Raw genomic sequence first — 25,322 nt, 5'->3', positions numbered from 1 at the left:
GTATAAGATGGAGGGATTAGCCATGGGAAATGTAGGGTTACAGGGACAGGGTAGGGGGGGTGGGTCTGGGTGGGATGCTTTTTAGAGAGTTGGTGTGGACTCGATGGGCCTGCTTCCACACTGTAAGTGTTCTATGACTCTATGAATGAGGGACATAGACAGGGTGGATGAGAAGGGATGGTGGATGGATCAATAACTGGAGGCATTATTTCAAGGTAAGGGGCAGAGGGTTTGAACAGGGAAAATTCTCTCACCCAGAGGCCAGTGGGATGTTGGAACTCACTGCCTGTAAGGGAGACAGAGGCAGAAACCCTCTACATTTAAGCAGTATTTAAATGGTCACTGATGACTCCAAGGTTGGTAAAGAAGATTTGAATAGTTAGATGGTTGTTTCTGATTGATACAGTTTTGATGGGCTTCCTGTGCTGTAGACCTCTATAACTCCATATAGTGTTTGGAAGGGAGCTCTAGAATTTTGATAGGACACAGTCTTACCCACAAATACAGATCCCCCAAATTAAATTAATCACCATAGTAATGTTTTTGTTTCACTCAGCCCAATGGCAGAGCTTCAAACAGCATCTTAAATTGAGGACGATGAATAGTAATAGACGCCTTGGAAAAACACATTGAAATACATTACTTCGAATAATCTCGGATATTAAAAAGGTACACTAACAAAACCCACTGTCTCAGACAGCTTTTCAAAGTTATTTTCACCCACAATTGGGGATTAAAAAATAATTCTTTCTAGTGATAAACCTATTTCATATTGATGAAATCGTACCAGATTACTTAAACATATCACAGACTTTTCAAAATTTATTCACAGGATGAGAGCATCAATGGCTAGGCAGCATTTATTGCCCATCTTTAATTGCCCAGAGGGCAGTTATGAGTCAACCACATTGCTGTGGGTCTGGAGTCACTTGCGGGTCAGATCAGTTAAGGATGGCAGTTTCCTTCCCGAAAGGACATTAGTGCGGCAGATGGGTTTTTCCTGACAAAGGGCAACAGATCCCAGTCATCATTGGACTCTTAATTCCAGATATTTATTGAATTTAAATTCTACCACCTGCCATGGCGGGATTCGAACCCAGGTCCCCAGAACATTACCTGGATCTCTGGGTTAACAGCCCAGCAGGGATACCACTTGGCCAGTACATCCTTTCCAGCAAAACCCAAAGGTAATTACATTTTCAAAAATGCCACTTGATTGTGGAGGTTCACGGCAGATTTTACAGATGTTGATATCCAAATGAGTTTCAGCAAAGAGTCAGCAAAGGAAAATTGAAAATTGAAAATATAAGTGATTGATGCCTGATCAGAAACATTACCCTGTAATGAATAATTTGGAAAATTATCTTTAATAATGAAAGGAGCTGGCTGAAAACACAAGGGAAAACCAGAACACATTAGACAAACGCAAGATCCCTTGCATAAACTGCCTGGAATTGGACAATGTCAGCCCCTCAGGGAGATTATTAGACTTCTGTGCATAAGGACTCCAAGATATCAGCATAGTACAAAAGTTACGGCGGCGGTGAGTGCGGGAGGTTAATGATGCATTTTTGTGACACCTTTCATGACTTCAGGGCATCCCAAAGCACTTTAAAGTCATGGGGTGGCACAGCGATTAACACTGTTACCTCATTGCAACAGGGACCCGAGCTCAGTCTGCCTTTGGGTAACTGTCTGAGTGGAGCTTGCAATGCTCTGACCAGATCATAGAATCCCTACAGTGCAGAAACAGGCCCTTCGGCCCAACAAGTCCACACCAGCCCATCCCCGAATCTACACATCCCTGAACACTGCAGGCAATTTAGCATGTCCAATCCACCTAGTGTGCACATCTTTAGACTGTGGAAGGAAACCAGAGCACCCAGAGAGGACCACGCAGACACAGGGAATATGTGTAAACTCACACAGACAGTCGTGCAAAGATGGAATTGAGCCCAGGTCCCTGGTGCTGTGAGGCAGCAGAGCTAACCACTGAGCCACTGTGCTGTCATCTCCATGTCTAGATAGGTTTCCTCCCATAGTCCAAAGCCTATGCAGGCTAGGTGGACTGGCCATGCTAAATTGCCCATTGTGTCTAGTGTTAGGTAGATTAGTCATGGGAGATGCCAAGATTGGGTGGGATGCTGGTTGGAGGGTCAGTGTGGGTTCAATGGGCCAAATGGCCTGCTTCCACACTGCAGGGTTTCTATGATTCTATGAAGTGTAGTTGTCATATGGTAAGAAGCATGGTAACCAAACCGCACACATGGGTTCCAAAATAAGTTAATTTTTTTTAATGTTATGTTGATTGAAGAATAGAACCTCACCTCACTTTCCCTCTCCCCTAAACTTCTTGAATAGAAATTTGGGGATCATTGACATTGATCTCAGAGATCAAATAAAATTGTACCCCAGGCAGTCATACTGAAATACAATAATGAACTAATCAGTATGGAAACAGGCCACAGAACCCAACAAGTCCACACTGCCCCTCAAAAGAGCATCCACCCTGACTCATTCCTCTTGTCTAATCCAAACATCCTTGGATGCTACAGGTAATTTAGCATGGCCAATCCACATAGCCTGCACATCCCTGGGCTGTGGGAGGGAGCCGGAGCACCTGGCGGAAACCCATGCAGACACAGGGAAAATGTGAAAGCTCCGTTCAGACAGTCACTTGAGAGTGGGATTGAACCCGGGCCTCACCGTGCCACCATGTCCAACAAAGACATTGAAAATGCCTGGAAGTCCCTTATTTGCTTTCCTTGATCAATAATTGTGAATGCTATCTACAGCTGGGGAATGAGAGTATACAGGCAATGTTCTGCCTGCCTGTTCTCTTTCACTCTCTTTTCACACTGTCCATGTGGTTTGCTTGTATTTTTCTGAATGCAGTGGAGTATATTCACCCAGTGAACAGGGTTGATGGAAGTAAAAGAGAAAGTCACCATAATCCGAGGTCTGTTCTATCAGCCCAGTTAATGCAGACAGTGGGAAATTGGGACTTACCAAAGAGCTGGTGTAGGTGGGGTCTGAGGTGTCATCCTGCAGATAGCGTGACAGACCAAAGTCTGACACCTTGCACACCAGGTTGCTGTTGACCAGGATGTTGCGTGCAGCCAGGTCACGGTGAACATAGTTCATCTCAGACAGGTACTTCATCCCAGCCGCAATGCCCCGCATCATTCCCACCAGCTGGATGACTGTGAACTGCCCATCATTTTGCTGCAGAAAAATGAATAAACCTATCAGTAAGCGAGTGGGTTTTCAACTTGAGAAGGCACATCAGAAGGGAAGGCCTGAATTGTGTGAGGGAAAACATGCGATGGTCAATTTCAGTCAGTTCCTCTTCCAACAAAGGCTGCATCTGTCCCAACACTGTACCTGATGCTCTGAAACCTTTGCTGAGGAACTTCTGCTACCTCATACAGACAAGCTATTTAATTCTGGAAGGCAATACCCTTTAACCCGATCGCATTCTCACCACTGCTCCTGTGACAAATGTGAACATTTGCGATCCAGTACTGTCGAGCCCTTCACTTTGTTTCCATCTATTTCACCACTGTCCTTCAGGAGTTGAGCAATGAGCTCAGTCACCGAAACGAAGGCAAAGACATAGATAAATGTGAGGTGTTACATTTTGGAAAGTCAAATCAAGGTAGGAGTTTCATGGTGAATGGTAGGGCCTAAAGGAGCGTAGTGGAAGAGAGGGACCTTGGAGTTCAGGTGCACGGTTCTCTGAAAGTGGAGTCCCTGGCAGACAGGGCAGTGAAGAGGCTTTTGGCACGTTGGCCTTCATCAGTCACAGTATTGAGAACAATATGTAGTTATGATGTAGTTGTACAGGACCTTGGTGAGGCCACATTTGGAATACTGTGTTCAGTTTTGGTCACCTTGCAACAGGAAGGATGTTATTAAAATGGAAAGCGTGCAGAAGAAATTTACAAAGATGATGCAAAGACACAGGGGACTGAGTTACAGGAAGAGGTTGGACAAGCTAGGATTTTGTTTTAGAGTGTAGGAGACTGAGGAGTGATCTTAAAGGAGTGTATAAGATGATGAGAGGCATGGAAAGGGTGAATGCACTAAGTCTTTTTCCCAGAGCTGCGGAATCAAGGACTCGGGGGCATCAGTTCAGGTAAGAGGGGAAAGAATACATGGGAAACCAATGGGCAACTTTTCTATACAAAGGCTGGTACACATGTGGAATGAGCTGGCGGTGGAAGTGGTTGAGGCAGGTACACTAACATCATTTAAAAGGCATTTGGACAAATGCATGGATATTTTTGAAGGAAATGTGCCAAGTGCAGGGAAATGGGCTTAACATGGATGGATATTTTGGTCAGCACAGACCAGTTTGGGCAAAGGGCCTGCCTCCATGCTGTAGGGCTCTGTGACTCTACTGTGGATACTGGAAAACTGAAACAAACACAAAGAATGGAGTGGGGATGGTGGAGGGGGCGAGAAACTCAACAGATGTGGCAGCTTCTGTGGAGAGAGAAACAGAGTCCACATGACTCTTTTTCATATCTGCAACGTTGTAGAAATTTAAAAAATATATACTTATAATGGGGGCACAGGCCTAGTGCAAAAGACAAAGAGGTTGTTTATTTTGGAGAATGAGAAAAAGAGATGTAAAGTGGATGCAAATTATGGTGGCTGATGGAGAGAATGGGTCCTCTCTGCAAACAGGAAAAGGATTTGGGAGACAGAGCGGGTGGAGATGTAAAAAAAATGGAGAACAGATGTAATGCAGTGGGTTTCTGAAGTTATAGAACTCTATCTTGAGATCTCAAGCTGGAAACTGCCTACAAAATACCATCCATTTTACACCTTTCTCTCTTTCTCCAACTTCAACAACCCATTTGTCTTTTGCACTGAGTTTCTGACTCTGCTAAAACAATTTTAAAAAGCCATTTTCCCACCCTTTGAGTCTATACTGGATTTTAAATGCTACCTCTGAGATGGTGCCAGGCCTGCCCAGTTTCTTTGACATTCTGTGTTTGTTTCAGCTTCACTCACCTGAGCCTAACTCTGTCGAGTGCTGTGAGCTCTATGCAGTTAGTTGCTAAGTAGTTTGCTTGAGGAAGGAGCCAGGTTTTGATTTGCTTTATTACTGTCACATGTATTGAGATACAGGAAAAGTATTGTTTCTTAAGCTGTCCAGACAAACCATACCTTACAAAAGTATATCAGGATAATTGAACACTATGCAGAATATAGTGTTACAAAAGGTACAGAGAACGATCAACTTTGAGGTATGAGAGGTCCATTTAACTATCTGATAATATGGGGCATAGAGTCATACAGCATAGAAACAGTCCAACTTGTCCACGCCGACCACATTCCCAAACTTAACTAATCTCACCTGCCTGCGTTTGGCCCATATTCCTTGAATCCTTTCCTACTCATGTGCATATCCAAATGTCTTTTACACTTTGTACCCGTACCTGTATCCACTACATCCTCTGGCAAGTTCACTCCATGCGTGAAAACTGTAAAAACTGTTGCCCCCCTGGTTTTTAACAGTCGGTTGGAAGCTGTTCTTGAATCTGTTGGTATGAGTTTTCAAACTTTTGTATCTTCTGCCTAACAGAAGAGGGTGGAAGAGAGTATAACCGGGGTGGGAGGAGTCTTTGATTATGTTAGCTACTTTCCCGAGGTAGTGGCAAATACAGTTCGAGTCAATGGAAGAGAGATAATGGGAACTGCAGATGTTGGAGAATCCAAGATAACAAAGTGGGGAGCTGGAGGAACACAGCAGGCCAAGCAGCATCTCAGGAGCACAAAAGCTGAAGGACCCTTCATCAGATGAAGGATCCAGGCCCGAAACGTCAGCTATTGTGCTCCTGAGATGCTGCTTGGCCTGCTGCGTTCCTCCAGCTCCACACTTTGTTATCTTGGAGTCAATGGAAAGCTGGTTTACGTGATGGACTGATAATCAATACAAATAATATCTGCTGGACAGTTTATTCATGTGTGTGTTTACATGTGTGCTGCGTGAGTGAAAAAGAGGGAGAATGCATGAGTTAAAGATCCTGTATGCACTGCGATTACGTGCTTTATGTTAAAGTGCTTTAACTGCGACAGCGTGCTGCGCATGGGGCTCAAATTTACAGATTTAGGAAGACTCCCGATCATTCAACATGGCAGGCAGAAACAGGATCTATAAGCCTTACTCCATTTTGTACCAAGGGAAGGAGGATGGGTTATAATTCTCAAAAACAGGAACCATAATTTTGCAGGATCATTAAAATTCAACGCAGGGTTCAAACGGACCTGATGATATGAAGATAGGTCGGCAGGCAGGTAGTACTGAGGAGGTGGGGAAGCTGCAGAAAGATTTAGACAGTTTAGGAGAGTGGTCCAGGAATTGGCTGATGAAATACAATGTGAGCAAATGTGAGGTTTTGCACTTTGGAAAAAAGAAGACAGGCATGGACTATGTTCTAAATGGTGAGAAAATTCATAAAGCAGAGGTACAAAGGGATCTGGGAGTGTTGGTCCAGGATTCTCTAAAAGTTAACTTGCTGGTAGAGTCCGTGATTAAGAAAGCAAATGTAATGTTGTCGTTTATCACAAGAGGGTTGGAATATAAAAGCAGCTATGTGCTTCTGAGCCTTTATAAAGCTCTAGTTAGGCCCCATTTAGAATACTGTGTCCAATTTTGGCCCCCACACCTCAGGAAGAACATACTAGCCCTGGACCGTGTCTAGCGGAGATTCACACTGATCCCTGGAATGGTAGATTTAACGTATGATGAACAGCTAAGGATCCTGAGATTGTATTCATTAGAGTTTAGAAGGTTGAGGGGAGATCTAATAGAAACTTACAAGATAATGTATGGTTTAGAAGGGGTGGACGCTGGGAAGTTGTTTCTGTTAGGTGGGGAGACTTGGACCCATGGGCGCAGCCTTAAAATTAGAGGGGGTAAATTTAAAATGGAACTGAGACGACATTTCTTCAGCCAGAGAGTGGTGGTCTTGTGGAATTAATTGCCATGGAGTGCAGTGGAGGCCGGGACGTGAAATACCTTCAAGGCAGAGAACGACAAATTCTTGACTTCACAAGGAATCAAGGGCTATGGGGAGAGTGCAGGGAAGTGGAGTTGAAATGCCCATCAGCCATGATTTAAATGGCAGAGTGGACTCGATGGCCCGAATGGCCTTACTTCCACTCCTATGTCTTATGGACCTCACTTTCACTATAGCAAGGCCAACTTTGAGAAAAGTTGAGGATGTTTGTGAAGAGCACATGCGAGCTATTAAATGGTCAAACTGTGACATTGTTTAAATCCCCAGTCTGTTAAAATAATAGAAAAGAAACACAATTTGCCTGTGTAAATGCGAGAAAGGAAACTCAGATTTGTGGTTAGTTAATTCCGCTCCCTTCAGAAATTAAAACATCAGTCTAACTATATCGAAAGGATAAGGAAAACTAAAGCTAACGTTATTTGAAGTTTTTGGCCTTTATTTTCAGAAAAGAAAAAACATCTGTTCTAGCAAATACATGAGCTCTTTGTTGTGCCTAACATCCATCATTACATTATTATGTTTACTTGTTTTCCACATTGTAACCTTATCTCTGCAAGAAGTCCTGGGTCCGTACTTTGTTTATTGAAGGATTAGTGGCTTTGATTAGAGTTAAGAATACAAGTCTGTTTATATTTATAATGCATTAAGTATTTTTGTAGATTTAATCAAGCTCACATAGAGTCATAGTGTCATACAGCACAGAAACAGGCCCTTCAGTCCAAGCAGTCCATTCGAACATAATCCCAAACTAAACTAGTCCCATCTGCCTGCTCCTGGCCCATATCCCTTCAAACATTTTTTTACTCATGTACTTACCAAATGAATGAGACTACCATAAATTATGAAATAGCCTTTCATACCTATATTTTATTTTAACTCAATACAGCTCTTTCAATCTGCTTGTTGTGGATATTGGTTGCTTTGGGTTGTCATGAGTTGACATTAAATTAGTATAGGATTCTAACAGGCTAGGGGATTTATCATGACGTCACATTCAATCACAGGACACAGTCGTGTCTGTGGCTACCTTTGCTCATTGTTCAGGGCTGGTCGGCTTATTTCCATCGCGCATCCCAGGAACAAGAAACACACAATTTGGTTGAGTTTCTCAAAAAAGATGCAGATTTCCCTACTCCTACAGCATGACTTGGGAGCAAACGTCTGGGTCAGGGTGTGTTACAGCATGTATGAGAGAGTGTGTCTGTGCCTGTTTGCATGTCTGTATATGCAGATGTATGTATGCAGGTTTGTTGGAAAGAGTGTACGCATGTTTATATGTATGTCATTTTGTCAGTATTTGCGAGATTGAGTGTCTGTGTGCATGCAGGAGAGAGGGAATGAGTCTGTTTGTACGAGTGTGAGAGACAGTGAGTGTGCTTGAGAGTGTGTGGAGAAAGACGGTGGGTGTGTCATGGCTGTGTGTGCGTGCCCCTGTGTCTATGAGAGGGTTGCACAGCACTATGGGGTGCTGTGGTGGCTCATTGGCTAGCACAGCTGCCTCACAGCACCAGGGACCTGAGTTCAGTTCCACCCATGGAGGACTGTCTGTGTGGAGTTTGCATATTCTCCCCAGGTCTGGGTGTTCTGGTTTCCTCCCACAGTCCAAAGATGAGCAGTTCAGATGGAATGATCATGCTGAACTGCTCCGCAAGTGTGCAAATTAAGTGGATTAGCCATGGGGAATGCAGGGTGAAGGGGATGGAGTAGGTACGCTGCTCTTTGGAAGGTCAGTGTGGACTCGATGGATTGAACTGCCTCCTCTTACCGTGTGTATGTCTATTCGGAAGCTTTGCACATGTAATATTTGTTGTGCATTAACAGAGCAAATTCATGAGCTTTTAGTCTCCATTTCTTTTCAGTTACAACCCAGGCAGGAAATTCGACTGTAAAGAGAAATTGTTTTCAAGAAGAGAGCATTCTCCATCAGCAGTAAGCTGAAACACAAGCGGAAAATATCTGGTGTAAAAATAGCAGAAGAATCTGGAAAACAGAAGCATCCACACAAAGGACAGTTTGAATATGGTGGCAGGAGAACAGCCACCATTCACTGAATTACCACATTCACATCGTGAAGCACAGACATTAATACTGTCACTGCCAACTGTTACCTTGGTGCAGATTGGAATGTTCTGGATCTGTACAGGCTCTTACTTTGCAGAACAATGACCTTCCCAATGCAGCTCAGCTTAAATATCCCTTCTGAACCTCTCTGAATGCTCTGCAAAGCTTTTGATTTTACATAACCTTCCAGATGTCAAAATCTCAAACTGCTTGTTAGCCTAGTGAAAATGAATTACTGAGTCCTCTCAATTGTAAAACAGAAGTCACATTTGAACAAACTGCTACCATACTTAAAATCATCCAAGCTTTAATGTGGTATTGCAGTTCAGCGGTATTACTTTCTTATTTATTCCCATGTTGTTCTTCAAATTGATTTTATTGAGCTCATACTAACTACAGTGGGACTTGTAAAATCCTCCTCTCAAAATACTTACTTTTGTTATATATTTTAAAATTTCGCCTGTGAAATAGAATTCTTGTGCGCATACAGAATTGTAGCAGAAATTGGCCATTCAGTCCTGTGAGCTTGGTCCATCATTCAACAAGATCAAGACTGATCTGTTTGTGCTTTCAATTCCACAACCTACACTTAGGACAGCACAGTGGCTAGCATTGCACCTTACAAATGCCAGGGATCCAGTTCGATTCCCGCCTTGGACAACTGTCTGTGTGGAGTTTGCACATTCTCTGTGTGGGTTTCCTCCAGGGGCTCTGGTTCCTCCCACAGTCCAAAAAGTGCAGGCTAGGTGGATTAGCCATGGGAAATGCAGGGTTACAGTGGGGGGTAGGGGGGAGGTGGATGTGGGTAGGATGCTCTTTGGAGAGTCAGTGTGGACTCTGGGATGAATGGCCTACTTCTATACTGTAGGAATTCTGTGATTCTTTGAAGATTGTTGTGACTGAAAGCTGACCGACAATGATCCATTGATGATGTGGAGCAGGGTCTGGACTATAATCTGAAAAACTGATGCTTAAAAAGATAGACCTTCAACATTGCTAAGAGCAGAGTGAGATCTCAGTGCAGTTAATAGACTGAACACACTGATTACTACTGAACATGGCTAAACATTACTGGAACTGTCCTGTCAGAATCCTCGTCACGGTTCCAACTCAGTTGGCAACAACATGGCCAACATCTGGACTTCACAAACTGCAATCACCAGTATTCCTGATAGAGGTCAGGAGAACTCTCCCATCTCTTCTGATCATATTCATGGTTTACACTGCATGCCCTCAAAGGAAACAGAGAGGGGCAGTGAATGCAAATGTCACCCAGATCAAAAGATCAATACAACTGGTGTACATAATTAGCCCACCCTAAGTCCAATAAAAAGACCCAGGCAAATATGAACGCCCCAGTCCAATATGACTCTCCTCCATCCTAATACACCATTATACTAACACCCCCAACTCCAAGTCCAATTAGTGTCCAAACCTCATTATAGCTGCCTCAGTACAATGCAATCCTCAATCCTTTAAAAACCCCAGGTCCAAAATAGACTCTAACTTCCCCCACCCCTCCTCCCCCATGCCCAATAAAACACTCCTGCATCCCATAAACGGTCCCCTAACAGTCCAATATATTCTCTCATCCAATGGAGAAGCAGTGGTGTTGTGGTAATGTCAACAGGCTTATAATCCTGATTCCTGAGCTAATGTGCTGGGGTACATGGATTTATTCCTACTATGGCAGATGATGAAATTATTTTAATTAAAAGCTGTTTATGTGTTGCTAAGAAAAAACTGGTTCATTTTGTCCAATCTAATCCCTAGCTCATAATAAAAACTTCAGTCTGATTGAAACACCTCCACCTCACCATACAATGTAATATGTCCAGTTTAGGAAAGGAAATTCACCATCTTTACCTGGTCTGGCCTCCATGTGGCTCCAGACCCAGAGCAGGTGGTAGACTCTTTACTGCCCTCTGGGCAACTGCACATTGGACAAAATTAAGGATGGGCAATTACTGCTGGACTAGCTAGTGATGCCCACATCCCATGAACGAATAAATAAATACTCTATCAAATACAGTACCCCTGTTCAATATAATTCTCTTCTAACTGATATAATCTTCCCATACAATATAATGCCCCCCCAGTTTAATATCACCCCCCTTACAGACGAAGAAGTTATTTTTGAAGGGTAATCTTTCCCCTACAATACAAGTCCTCCTTGTCTGAAATCATCTCTTCCAGTCCGATATGATCCCCAGCTCATTATAAAAGCTTTGTTCTGATTCAAACATCCCAATGTGATATAACCTTCCACCCCACCCAGACCCAGTCACACTCAGTCTGCAGTAAACGTCTCTCACTACAAAATAAACCTGAGTCATGATGTTCATTCACAAATAATCAATAAGCTAAAAGTGACTGGAAACAATCCTCAACAGTCCACAGGTCATTGTAAAAATTATGCTGCCTTGTAATCAGCACATCACTAATAATAATTACGCTATCTTCACACAGTCTCATTAACAGTTGTAGCTTTGATTATAATTTCCCTTTTGCTTCTTTCTTTGACTGAAGGTCTGCAGAAACTAAGGATTGTTTGACCCTGGGTTATCTCCTGCCAGTTTAAATATTTACCCTCAGGAATGAATCCAGAGCTCCATTCTCCATGAACTCCGTAATGATCATCACTGGACGACTTTTGGTGACCACCCCCTCCAAACGGATAATGTTGGGATGGTCAAACTGGCCCATGATACTGGCCTCACTCAGAAAGTCTCGTCGCTGCTTCTCAGAGTAGCCGGCCTTCAGGGTCTTAATCGCGGCATAGATTTCCCTTTTTGCGGGCAACTTGAGACGACCCTTGTAGACTTCCCCAAATTCCCCTGTGTGGAGGCAGGAAGGAAAGAATGAGGTAGTTGATTTGCAACAGACCAAAAAAGAAGCTTCAAATACCACTTTACCAAAAAAAATCAGAATTGATTCCACTCAGGAGAAGTGAGCCAACACAAGCCACCGCAAACTCAACAAGATGTACCTGCTCCAATTACTTCCTCAATTTTCACACAAGAGACATCAATCTCCTTGGCAAACTCCCTGACGGCCTCATTTGGGTCCTCATAAGTGAACGGATCAATGTAAATCTTCATCCCCGGAGACCCTACAGAGAGCAGACAGCAAATATCAGTCAAATCAGCTCCTACTACTGCATTTCGATAAAAATAAGAGTGGTTACAGCCTTCCATCCTTTTGCGATGCTTGTAATGAATACCAAAGCACTGATCTGGTAGAGAAAAAGAAATGATTTTTCAAATTTCTGTTGATCCAGACAGCAACAGAGAAATGGACTAAAAAGGGCATGTATAGCTCCCCTGAATTACAGAACCTCATGATTTATGAGCTCCCTTCTACCTTTGGATACATTAATTTATTCTCACAGAAATAATCCTTCACCAACAGCCAGAAGTCGCTGGAGGTATTGAACAATTCAACTACTTGAACTACTTTATTACAACAAAGAGCAGAAGCTCCACTAGAGAATGGAAGACTTGATCGGAATTTAAAGTAATACTTTGGTAGCTCGGCAAAGTTTTCAGATTTGCTTTTCTCTCTGCCCATTCCCCTGCCAACAGGTTCATTTGCATACATTTCCACCTCATTACAACATCATTAGGAGCCCAATGGCTAGTAGGTCAATAGTCTAGAGTGAATCTTAATTGTACTGCTTAAATATTCGTGCAGAAATGTTTGAACAGCCCTTGAAATATTAATTGCAGCCGATACGCTCCTGTATTGGCCTGCTCTACTTGTAGCAGTCGTTGGCGTGTGAGTTGAATGGGAAACAGGACTGGCGCAGAAACCCTGTACTCAAGGGATGCCTGTAGAAGCAGTCCTTGCTCTATTTCCTACCTAATCATAGCACACAGACATGCAAATGACTCTTCATGACAACCCAGTATGCCAGCTTTGATGTAGTGTCTTGAAATCAGCTGCTGCCGATTTAAGCAGTGCACGTGGTATGCCTGGAATTGCTATTCAATATTCATCAAGTAATTGCAAAGTGATCTTTGCAGCAACTTTAGTCCTGATGGAATGCCACCACCCAGCTCTTAATTCCTTATTAATCACTGACTGCAATAGAAATGGAATTGGTCCCAAGGTTGAACACAAATTCACACCATCCCGAAGCAATCTGTTTCCACCTCTGCAACATGACCCAGCTTTGCTCAGTCTCTGTTCATAGAGTCATACAGCACAGAAACAGGAACTTCAGTCCAATGTGTCCAGGCTGAGCATTAGTCCAAACTAAACTAGTCCCACCTGCCTGTTCCTTGCCCACATCCCTCAGAACCTTTCCTGTTCATGCACTGATCCAAATGTTTTTTAAACGTTGTAATTGTACCCACATCCAGGACTTCCTTAGGAAGTTCATTCCACACATGAATCACCCCCCTGTGTAAGAGATTTGCCCCTCATGTATTTTTAAAAGCTCTCTCCTCTCACCTTAAAAATGTGCTCCTAGTCTTTAAATCCCCCATCCTAAGGGAAAGACAACACCATTAACCCCATCCATATCTCCCAATATTTTATAAACTTTTATAAGGTTGCCTCTCAACTTCTTATGCTCAAGTGAAAAAAATCCCAGCCAATCCAGTCTTTTTACATAACTCAAACTTTCCATACCTAGCAACATCCTGGTAAATCTCTTCTGAACCCTCTCCAGCTCAATAATATCCTTCCTCTATCAGGCGACCAGAACTGGACACAATATTTAAGAAGAGGTCTCACCAATTTCCTGTACAACATCAACATGACTTTCAAACTCCTATACTCAAAGGACTGAGCAATGAAGGCAAGCGTGCTAAATGCCTTTTTAACTATCCTCTCTACATGTGATGCAAACTTCAAAGAATTATGTACCTGCACCCCTAGGTCCCTCTGTTATGCAACACTACCCAAGGCCCAACCATTAATTGTATAAGCCCGACGCCTGCTTGTTGGACAAAATGTAATACCTCGCATTTATCCAGGCTGTAGACTATTTGATCCCTTTGTTATCTTAGAAAGCCTTCTTCACTGTCTACTATGCCAAGAATTTTGGTAAGTACAAACTTAGTAACAATGCCATCTATCTTCTCATCCAAATCATTCACCTAAATGATGAACAAAAGAGGACCAAGAGCCAATCCCATCTGCTGCTAAAACTCTCATTTGTGTCTTTGTTATATCTGGACTTGAATGTTTCAATGCACTTATGGCTGGTTTCCAACATTCCACGCCAACAAGACCTTCCCTAACTCCCAGAAACAGGACCTCATCTCTGATGTCTAAGACTTAATTTATAACAAGACCTGTTCCTCGATCAGCGATTTGCTTGCTGACCCACACTCCATGACCTCCGAGTCAAACAATGTCTTGACTTCAAAATGCCCATGCGCATCAACCATGACCTCAATCTTAATTTTCTGTGATTTCCTTCACTCCCCCAACCCTCCAAGATAATCTGCATTCTTCTCATTCTGGCCTCTTGCACATCACTCTCCATATATGCTTGGCATTCCCTTCTTTTAATTCTTTGATGGGATGTGGGCATCGGTAGCAAGGTCAGCATTTGTTTTCCACTACTAATTGTCCTGTACCTGAGTATCTGAGGAGTTGAGAATGGTACTGAATATTATGCAATCATCAACAAACATTCCCAGTTCTGACCTAATGATGGAAGCAAGGTCTTTAATGAAGCAGCTGAAGATGGTTGGACCTAGGTCATTACCCTGAGGAACTCCTGTATTGAGCTCCTATGATTGAGGTGACTGGCCTCCAAAAACAATGGGGTGGCACAGTGGCTCAGTGGTTAGCACTGCTGCCTCACGGCGCCAGGGACCTGGGTACGATTCTAGCCTTGAGCAACTGTCTGTGTGAAGTCTGCACATTCTCCCAGTTGTCTGCGTGGGTTTCCTCCCACAGTCCAAAGATATGCAGGTTAGGAGGATTAGCCATGCTAAATTGTCCATAATGTTCAAGGATGTGTGATTTAGGTGGGGTTTAGGGGGATGGGTCTGGGTGGGATGCTCTGAGGGTCGGGGTGGGCTTGTTGGACCAAAAGGCTTGTTTCCACACTGCAGGGATTCTATGAGCCACAACCATCTTCCTACGTGCCAAGAATAACTCCAACCAGCACAGAATTTACCTCCTGATTCCAGTTTCACTTGGGCTCCTTGGTGCCACACTCAGTGAGGTGCAGCTTTGATATCAAGTCACTCTCAACTCAGCTCTTTTGTCCATGTTTGAACCAAGGCTATAATGAGGTCAGGAGCTGAGAGGCCCTGGCGGGACCCAAACTGGACGTCACTGAGCAGGTGCTACTTGATAGCACTGTTGATGGCAACTTCCATCACTTTGCTGATGATCAAAAATAAACTGATGAGGCAGTAATTAACCAGAGATAATGGGAACTGCAGATGCTGGAGATTCCAAGATAATAAAATGTGAGGCTGGATGAACACAGCAGGCCAAGCAGCATCTCAGGAGCACAAAAGCTGACGTTTCGGGCCCAGACCCTTCATCAGAGAGGTCTGATGAAGGGTCTGGGCCCGAAACGTCAGCTTTTGTGCTCCTGAGATGCTGCTTAGCCTGCTGTGTTCATCCAGCCTCACAGTAATTAACCATATTGGATATGTTCTGCTCTGTGTGAACAGGCTGTATCTAGGTAATTTTCTGCATGTTGGGTAGATGCCAGTATAGTCGCTGTGCTGGATCGGCTTGGCTAGTTAGCTCTGGAGCACATATCTTCAGCATTATTGCTAGAATGCTGGGAAGATCTGGTACCTTTGGGGTTTCTTAACATCAAGTGGAATGAATGAAATTGTTGAAGGCTGCCATCTGTAATATGGGGGACCTCCAGATGAGGTCAAGCTGGATCATCTACTTGGCACTCCTGGTTGAAAGATGACTATGAATACTACACTTCAGCCTTGTCTTTTGCAGTGAAGTGCTGGGCTCCCCTATTGTTGAGAATGGGGAATCTCTGAGAGGTCTGGACCCCACATCCTGGCATCCGGGTTTAGGAGGATTTCAGAGCTTAGATCTGATTGATTAGCTGTGAAACTACCTATGGCAAGATATTCTGCCAGACCAGTCCAACTTCTGTCTCTCGGAATTGCATACGTGTTTGAAGAGATCTATCCCGGGTCCTTGCTAACCTCATGGAGCCCATGGCCAATGGCGAGTGCGTGAAAGTTTTGATTCATCCATTGGTTTGGTGGTTCCTGGTGTTTAAGGTAGAATTTGAGGGCTGTCAGCTGATCCAATGCCTAAACAAAGTCCACAGTACCAGCAGTAATACAATCCTCCTCATACATTATAAACCCTGAGATGATGTAGAATATATTTTGACTGTTTTACAGTAAAAAAATAACAAATTATAAATCCATCCTTAACTGTTGAACATCTTTGACATATTTTGCTCTTGGTTTCATGGTACCATGGTTTAGGTTCAGATCCTTGGAAAGATAAGGTCACCCAGATACAGTCTAACTTTAAACAACTCGAAAGGCTTTGAGTGTAATTCAAGTACCATGTCAGCCTCTTTCCTGCTCACTGATAAGATCTGGCTTCCTGGTTTACTCACACTTCTGTCACTCCTCTCACCCTCACCCTGGACTACAAGTCTTGACATTGCTCCCATTCCACTGTCAAAGTGTTTCAAAACTTCACGATTTCTCATAGCTGAAAAATAATTTGCAACTGGAAGGTGAGGGATCTTAAAAATGCAGGAATATACATCAAACACTTTTAAGCAGGAAACCTGTCAGGTTGGTCCAAGGGGTTGCTGCTCTGTTTGTTGTGAACTGACTGAACCTATCAGTAACTCTGAGACTTTAATCATCAATCAGCATTCTGGTGACTTTTTTTCAGATAGGGTGATGAGTAGAACACTAACTAATGTCCTCAGTGAAGAGGACATGTTATTTTTTGAAGGAGAGGGAATCTAAGGGTGACCTTTTAGTGTGTACTGTTCGGCTAACACTTGGAGAAGGGAGGGAGATAAAGGACTTGAATTTATATGGCACCCTTCATTGCCCAAAGATGTCCCAGAAATGCTTTCCAGATGAAGTTATTTTTGAAATTGTAGAATGTCACTGTTGTAAAATGGCTAAGATAATAAGAAATTTGCACACAGCAAACTCCCACAAACAGCAGTGTGATAATGAACAGCGAATATATTTTATTGTGATGTTACGCATACACACACTTCCATGCACACGCACACATCCAAGGCTATATTGTACAAGTAAACTGTGTATGGAGAGGAAATGTGCACATCCTGGAGGTGATTCTCTGAGAGGGAGCATGTTGGGATTGCATGAAGCCTGGGTTTGTGTGAAATGGTAGGTTTCTCTGTGTCACCAATGGTTACATCAGGAGATCAGTTAGAAAGAACGCACACATTTTGACAGTTCTTTCACGGCTGCCTTTCAAATGTAAACAGACTCAGTCATAGAGTCATAGAGATGTACAGCACAGAAACAGACCCTTTGGTCCAACGTGTCCATGCTGACCAGGCATCCTAAATTAATCTAGTCCCATTTGCCAAAACTTGGCCCATATCCCTCTAAACCCTTGCTATTCATGTACGCATTTAAATGTAACCTTTTAAATGTTGTAACTGTACCAGCCTCCAACACTTCATCTGGCAGGTTGTTCCATACACACACCACCCTTTGCCTGAGAACATTTTTCCTCTGGTCTTATTCAAATCTTTCCTCTCTCTCCTTAAACCTATGCCCTCTAGTGTGGACTCCCCTATCCTGGAAAAAAAGACCTTTGCTATTTACCTTATCTATGGCCCTCGCGATTTTATGAACCTCTATAAGTTCACCCCTCAGCCTCCAATACTCCAAGGAAAATAGCCCCAGCCAATTCAGCCTCTCTTTATAGCTCAAACCCTCCAACTCTGGCAATAATCTTGTAAATTTTTTCTGAACCCATTCAAGTTTCACAGCATCTTTCCTATAGCAGGAAGACCAGAATTGAACGCAGTATTCTAAAAGTGGCCTCACCAATGTCCTGTACAGCTGTAACACGACGTCCCAACTCTTATACTCAATGCACTGACCAATAAAGCCAAATCTACCAAATACCTTCTTCACCACCTTGTTACCTATGATTCCACTTTCTATGCAGCTATGGAACTATGTATTAGCTCTCTTTATCCAGCAACACCCCCTCAGGGCCCTACCATTAACTATGTAAGCCTGGTTTGCCTTAACAAAATGCGATACCTCACTTTGATCAAAGTAAACTCCATCTGCCACTCTTCAGCCCAATGGCCCACTTGATCAAGGTCCCATTGTAAACTGAGATTACCCTCTTCCGTGTTCATTACATCACCAAGTTTGGTATCATCTGCAAACTTACTAACATTACCTCTTATATTCACATTCAAATCTTTTGTATAAATGATGTAAACCCTTGACCCTGATGGCGACAGGCCTCCAGTCTGAGAAAAAAGTCCTCTACAACCACATTTGGTTTCCTACCCTCAGGCCAAACTTGTATCTAATTGCCTAGTTCTCCCTGGATCCCATATGATCTAAAGTTCCTGCCTAGTGTACCATGTAGAATGTTGTTGAATGCCTTGCTCAAGTCCATACAGACAGCATCCACCACTCTGCCTTGATCAATCTAGTTTGTCACCTCTTCAACAGACTCAATTGGGTTTGTGAGACATAACTTCCCAAAAAAAGTAATGTTGACTATCCCTCATCAGTCCTTGCATTTCTAAATACATGTAAGTCCTGTGCCTCAGAATCCTCTCCAACAACTTATCCACCACTGACATCAGGCTCACTGTTCTTTAGTTCCCTGGCTTTTCTTTACCACCTTCCTTCAATAATGGCACCACATCAGTCACCCTCTACAATCTTCGGCACCTCACCTGTGTCTGGTGATCATGGTCACCAAGGATTTCTCTTCCCTAAACAACCACAAACATCTGGGCTATACCTGATATCAAGGCAAAGTTCTAAAACTTGAAGCTAACAGAGAAATTCAGTTTTCTAAAAAATATTCAGGCTGTTTGAAGACTGATTGGGGAGGGGTAGAAATGATGAACAAGGAAGAAGTATTGGAATTCCTAATGCACAGGAAGTAAAGAGGAGTGTGGTCACAATGTGAAACTATCTGCCTGTCCTTTGGTGACTGCGGTGGGGCTGAAAGTGAGGCCTACCTTGCGTGGCTTTCCAGAAGGCCTGATCTGGGGGAGAACTAGTAGAACATGGTGAACAATGTGCACACTAAGAAATTTGATAAAGTAGTATTTACCAATAGGGCTGACTAGCAGCTCATTAGCAAAGTTTTCAGCCAGCTACGCATGAGCTGGACTGACAATTTGTTCTACATTTGCTGTTAATCCATCCCAAGCTCTCACACAACCTCACTTTGTGCCTTCTCACCATGGGAGCACGAATGTTGGGCTAAATTGTGATATGTACTACATGTCAAATGGGCTTACTGCAAATCAAGGATGGCCAGACAGTTGTATCTGCACCACTACCATGTCAGATGGGAAGATCTTTGTTGCTTGCTGTTCACCAACCATACATTCCCAGTTCAGACCTTTCCCTGACATCACATGCTGCTTCCGGGGTAATCCATATGTTGCTCCCAACTTGACGGGAACTGTGTGCACTTTGCTCCTCCCCTTCAGTTGAGATGGATGGGGGTCATCAGGCTGGGTGTCCCATTCTCAGTACCCGATTCCTGCCCCGGGTTTGGGTTGTAACACTCTATCCTTCTCTTTTTCTTCCCAACATGACAAGGTCACTGGCACCTCCACAGAACTACTGACAACCATTTGAAGGTTAAACAGTCTCAAAGACTGTGAGATGGACTCACTGCCTGATGCCAGGACCTATCCTCCAGAAAATGACAGAGTGGGCAGTGTGCACATTGGCCTGATAAAGCCCCTTGCCCAATGCCACCTTGGCAGCATTGCTCAATGGAAGTGTCCTGAGAAGCAAAATCAAACTGAAAAAGCAAACAGCAGCAGCTTTGAATCAGTGACGAATGCAATTAGAGCAAAGTGCTGAGAGTGAGCTGTCAGCAACAACGATGTAAAGTACGCTGAAGCTGTGTGGACCACGCACAAATCAGCTCTCCTGTCTTTTTAGCACAGCAATTCGGAGGGTCTGTGTTGCATTAAGGCTCTATTTAATGGTTCACCATATTTCAGAATTCCAGACACGTCCGTGTAAACTGAGATTACGCAGGAATATATTCAATCTCGAGCTGTGACAATGTTTATTTCGATATATCTTCAGATGAGTGTGATTAGCCAGCTGGCACCATCTGGGAGTTTAACAACTTCCCATTAACAGGGTGTTGTGTAAACATCAGTGCCATATAAGCTGTTAGATGCATTACCATTTACTGCTGGTAACAGACTCCTCCTAATTTACTCTGCACAAAAACATGGACTTGTACTTCCTTGTAAGACACTGCTGTCCTTCTGTGGCATTACTGCACCTGTGCCCAGTGCTTGTTCCGTGTAGATCACCAATCAATTAGCAACACACACCTCTCCTTCTAAACAGGTCTTTTTAACCATCTACACGAATCCCAAGAACAGAAATTCTGAATTATACAGAGGGTGGGAATTTCAGCACTGAAAGTTCACTGATGTTGGGCTTACAACTGGGTTAGCAGTTTGCTGGAGGGGTAATGATTTACAGGAAGGTAGCTGATTAACAAGCCACTAGTTTGTGTGCTGTGCTTTTTGGAACAGTGGATGGCTTCTGGAGGTGGAGTGCCCTCCACAATGTAGGCCAATAGTTCCTGCTACGAAACCACTGGGGGCACAGCTGAGAGACAACCTGAAGGTGCCTCCCAATATCAAGTGGAAAAAAAAGTGCCATCCATCTTCGCTGTTAAAATGCTCAGTGGGTAAGGCAACAATATGGTTCTGGCAGCAATCATTCCACTTGTTGGTCACTTACTCAACAACCTTAGAATTTCTCAGGTTCTGATGGTAGCGTGGGGAACACCATCCCCTCAGTTGTTGGGGAAGGAATTGGGGGCCCAATGTATACTGCACACAATATTTCAACCCAATCCAAAGAAAAGGCTTTACTGTCCTTTCAGATGCCCTCATTGGCCACTCACACCAACACTCAACAATCTCCGTCCAACAACCCAAGAAGATTCAAGTCAGAAATAACAACACAGGCACTGGCTGTGTCCACCCAGTGTGTGTGTGTTTTTTAAGTTCCACATGGTCACAATCCAGATCTGAAATTTTCCCTTCCCTCAGATCTTTCTATTCCATTTTCCTTTAACTCCTGGAGTAACTCAGTATTAAACATTGGCTCAGCTACAAACACACAGAGTATATACACAACTCTAAAACCCCGAAGGGAGAGGGATTTCTCGTATTGGTCACCATTCATAAATCTCAGATACGTATTCACAATTTAGAGTTACAGAGTCATACAGCATGGAAATAGATCCTTTGGTTCAACTGATTCATGCCGACCAAATTTCCCAAACTAAACTACTCCCACTTGCCTGTATTTGGCCCAAATACCTCTAAGTCTTTCCTATTGATGTACCTGTCCAAATATGTTTTAAATATGATAACTGTACATGTATCTACCACTTCATCTGGCAGTTCATTCCACATACAAACCAACTTGTGTGTGAAAAGGTTTCACCTCAGGTCCCTTTTAAATCTTCTCTCACCTTAAAAATACAGCTCCTAGTTTTGAATTCCCCCATCCTATGAAAAAGACTTTTGTTTTTCACCTTATCTACTGCCCTCATGATTTTATAAACCTCAGCATAGTCACCCCTCAAACTCCTAAACCTCAGAGAGAAAAGTCCGAGCCTATTCAGCCTCTCCTTAGAACTCAGACCCTGCAGTCCCAGTGATATCCTAGTAATCTTTTCTGAACCCTCACCAAATTAATGATATCTTTCCTGTAGCAGGGGGAACCAGAACTGTATCCAGTACTCCAAAAGTGGCCTCACATGTCCCGTACAACTTCAACATGACATCCCAATTCATGACTCACTGGTCTGATCAATCAAGGCAAGCGTGCTAAACACCTTCTAAAACACGCTGCCTACCTGCTTTGCAACTTTCAAAGAACTACATATCTACACCCCTAGGTCTCTCTATTCGACAGAACTACCCAGGGCCCTACCATTAACTGTTTAAGTCCTGCCCTTGATCATTTTACCAAAATGCAATACCTTGCATCCATCCAAATTAAACTCCACCTGCCACTCCTCAGCCCACTGGCCCAATTGATCAGGATCCCTTTGTAATCTTAGATAACCTTCTTCACTATTGACGTTCCCTCTACTTGTGGCGTCATTTGCAAATTTATTAACCAAGCCTCCCAAATTTTCATCCAAATTGTTTAGATATATGGCAAACAACAGTGGACCCAGCATTGTTCCCTGCTGTTGGTCATAGGCCTCCAGTTCGGAAAACAACCCTCCCCTACCGCCCTCTATCTCTTACTGTTAAGCCAATTTTGCAGCCAATTGGTAAAGTCACCCTGAATCCCATGTGATCTAAGCAATCTACCATGCAGAACCTCGTCAAATGCTTTACTTTCATTCATGTAGACAACATCTGTTGCTCTGCCCTCATCAATCTTTTTGGTTATGTCTTCAAAAAAGAAACTGAATCAAGTTTGTGAGACACTATCCCTAATCAGTCCTTGCCTCTCCAAATACATGTAAATCCCATCCTTTGTAAATCCCCTCCAACAATGTATCCACCACTGATGTCTGGCTCACAGGTCTACAGTTCCCACGCACTTTCTTACAGACTTTCTTAAATGAAGACCACTAGCCACCCTACAGTCCTCCCTCACTCACTGGAGCTATTCCCATTCTGCTAAATTCGAGCTCTACATAATTTTAAAATTCTTTACCAAACCACTCTTGCCATAGATCTATTCCCATTAAAAATAGTTCCAAATTTTACTTCATTTTTTTCAGCATAAACACATGCAATGTTAAATATCTGCTGTTCCTTTGTGCCATGACAATGTAACTGAGTGGAATATAGGGACCTTATGGACTATAGGAGGCCATTCATCCCTACGGGACTGTTCTCCTTTTCTTAGATTGCCACCTATCGGTAGCTCAATTCCATTTGGCCACCTTTGCCCATACCTTGGAAGAATAGTAAACTGAGGAGAACAGTGTGGATATCCCAAAAGGATGTTGACAAGTTGGTCAAGTCAATGGACAGGTGGCAGATCAATTTCAATGCAGAGAAGCCAGAGGTATGCGCTTTGGTAGAACAAACATTGAAAGACAATATAAAATAGGGAGTACAATTCTAAAGAAGGCGCAGGAGCAGAATGACTGGGTGTACTTGTGCACAGATCATTGAAGTTGACAGAACAGGCGGAGAGCATTAATAGAGTGTACATTGTTATTATTAGGACATACAATGAAGAGCAATGAGGTGATGTTCAACTGTATAGGTCACTTGTTGGACCTCAGCTGGTGTACTGTGCACAGTTCTATTGTAGGGAGTATGTGAACACACTGGAGTATGCAAAAACAGTTTGCAACAAAACTGATTCCAGCATAAGAAACTTCAGTGATGAGGACAGATTCAAGCAGTTGGGACCGTTCTCTCTGGGGAGAAAGAGGTTGAGAGGAAACACAATAGAGGTTTTCTAGATTATGAGCAGGGTGGATAGAATAGATAGAGAGAAGCTGTTTCCACTCGCACAAAGAAAAAGAACAAGAAGGCATAAATATAAAGTGATGTGGAAATGAAGCTAGGGTGATGTGAGAAAAAAACATTTTCAAACAGCAAATACTTGGGGTATGGAATGTACTGTCTGGGAATGTGGTGAAAGTTGTTCCAATTTAGGCATTCAAGAGGACATTGGATGGTTATTTGGATACAAATGGAGTACAGGGATATGGGAAAAAGCAGGAGATTGGCACTAGGTAACAGAGCCAGTGCAGAACCAATGGGCTGAGTAGCTTCTTCCTTCACTGAAATAAATTCTGTGATCTTTTGATGGCCTTACCTGACATCCAACGCCCTCTTGCCAACACCAACTGCACCAGAATTCACACAGCCGTTCTGATAGAGACCCAAATTTTCACTATGCTTTATTTGCTGATTTCAGTTCTGAAAAGCCAACTTGAAGCTAGTATCCCATTTGCTTACTGGCTTTTTCCTGCACACATCAATTAAATTTTAATCCTTCCTACACTTGGACTCCCAAATCTTTATCGTTCTTTTGCAGCCCAAAACTTCTCATCATTTGGAAAACACTTTGAGTTGTCTTTCTTTTCCAAATTAAACTACCTTTGCTTATCATTTTTCCAACTCATTTAATGGGCCTGTGTTCTTTTGCAACTCTTCATTCCTGTCAAAAACACCCACTGTTCATTCTTTGAAATCACCCATTGTTAATGATTTCCCAAGCTGGTGTGCTTTTGCACACTCCAATGGTTCACATAATTCAACAATTCCACGGTCACTTTTACTGATTTGTATTGAAGATGAATTCTAATTTTCAGACAGCTGTGTTAGAATTGCTACTGCAGTCTGGTAGAGCTCACCTTGAGCACACTCACCTCGCCCTGTGCTGTAATGCTGAAGATTATCACTGTATGCTGCTTCTTTTCCATAGGCTCGTTTCCTGTCACACAGAGAAATACAAACTCATAATTCATCTCCAATACAGAAGCATTACATTGGGAGGAGAGCTCCACATCATAAAATTCATGACAAAATCAAAAAGGAACATAAAATATATCAAGTTCCATCTGTACTGTTAAATTCTGCTGGCCTTGCTTTTCACAGCAATGTAAGGACAAACATAACTGACCAATTGGCAATAAATCTATCTTTCCTGTAGCGATACCTAGAAACAACAGGATGCCGTTCAGCCCCTCAAATCTGTTTCACTATTTGTTGAGATTATGGCTGATGTGCAGCTCAATTTCTTTCATTCATCTGAGCTCTATAAAAATTTCCAGCAAAACACTACCAATCTCAGCTTTGAAGATCTCCACTGACCATTCGCATTCACATCAAATGGGGATAAGTGTAATGAGATACTTCTTCATCTCGCTCCTGGGATTTACAGCTTTTCTGTAAATATCCTATCAAAAAAATTTAAAACTTAAATGCTCAACTGGTTTTCCCCTCAGTACCTCTTACATAATCGTACAGCTGTACATCACGGAAACAGACCCTTTGGTCCAACTCATGCATGCCGACCATAC

The 25,322-nt window shown here is 43.0% G+C and overlaps 1 protein-coding gene across 2 annotated transcripts in view; it reads right to left on the bottom strand.

The window, feature by feature from the left end:
- The window catches only part of LOC125457628 (ephrin type-B receptor 1), a 442,864-nt gene that overhangs the window by 53,236 nt on the left and 364,306 nt on the right, over positions 1-25,322 (bottom strand). For both annotated transcript variants that reach the window (XM_048542134.2, XM_059650941.1), the window contains exons 9-12: positions 24,669-24,733; positions 12,085-12,207; positions 11,685-11,932; positions 3,010-3,225 (exon numbers count right to left, since the gene is read on the bottom strand). In XM_048542134.2, the coding sequence (XP_048398091.1) occupies positions 3,010-3,225; positions 11,685-11,932; positions 12,085-12,207; positions 24,669-24,733 (652 nt within the window). The remainder of the gene's footprint in view (positions 1-3,009; positions 3,226-11,684; positions 11,933-12,084; positions 12,208-24,668; positions 24,734-25,322) is intronic.

This window comes from Stegostoma tigrinum, chromosome 14, assembly GCF_030684315.1.
Source record: "Stegostoma tigrinum isolate sSteTig4 chromosome 14, sSteTig4.hap1, whole genome shotgun sequence".
NCBI classification, from domain to species: Eukaryota; Metazoa; Chordata; class Chondrichthyes; order Orectolobiformes; family Stegostomatidae; genus Stegostoma; species Stegostoma tigrinum.
This window is presented reverse-complemented; position numbering and strand designations above follow the sequence as displayed.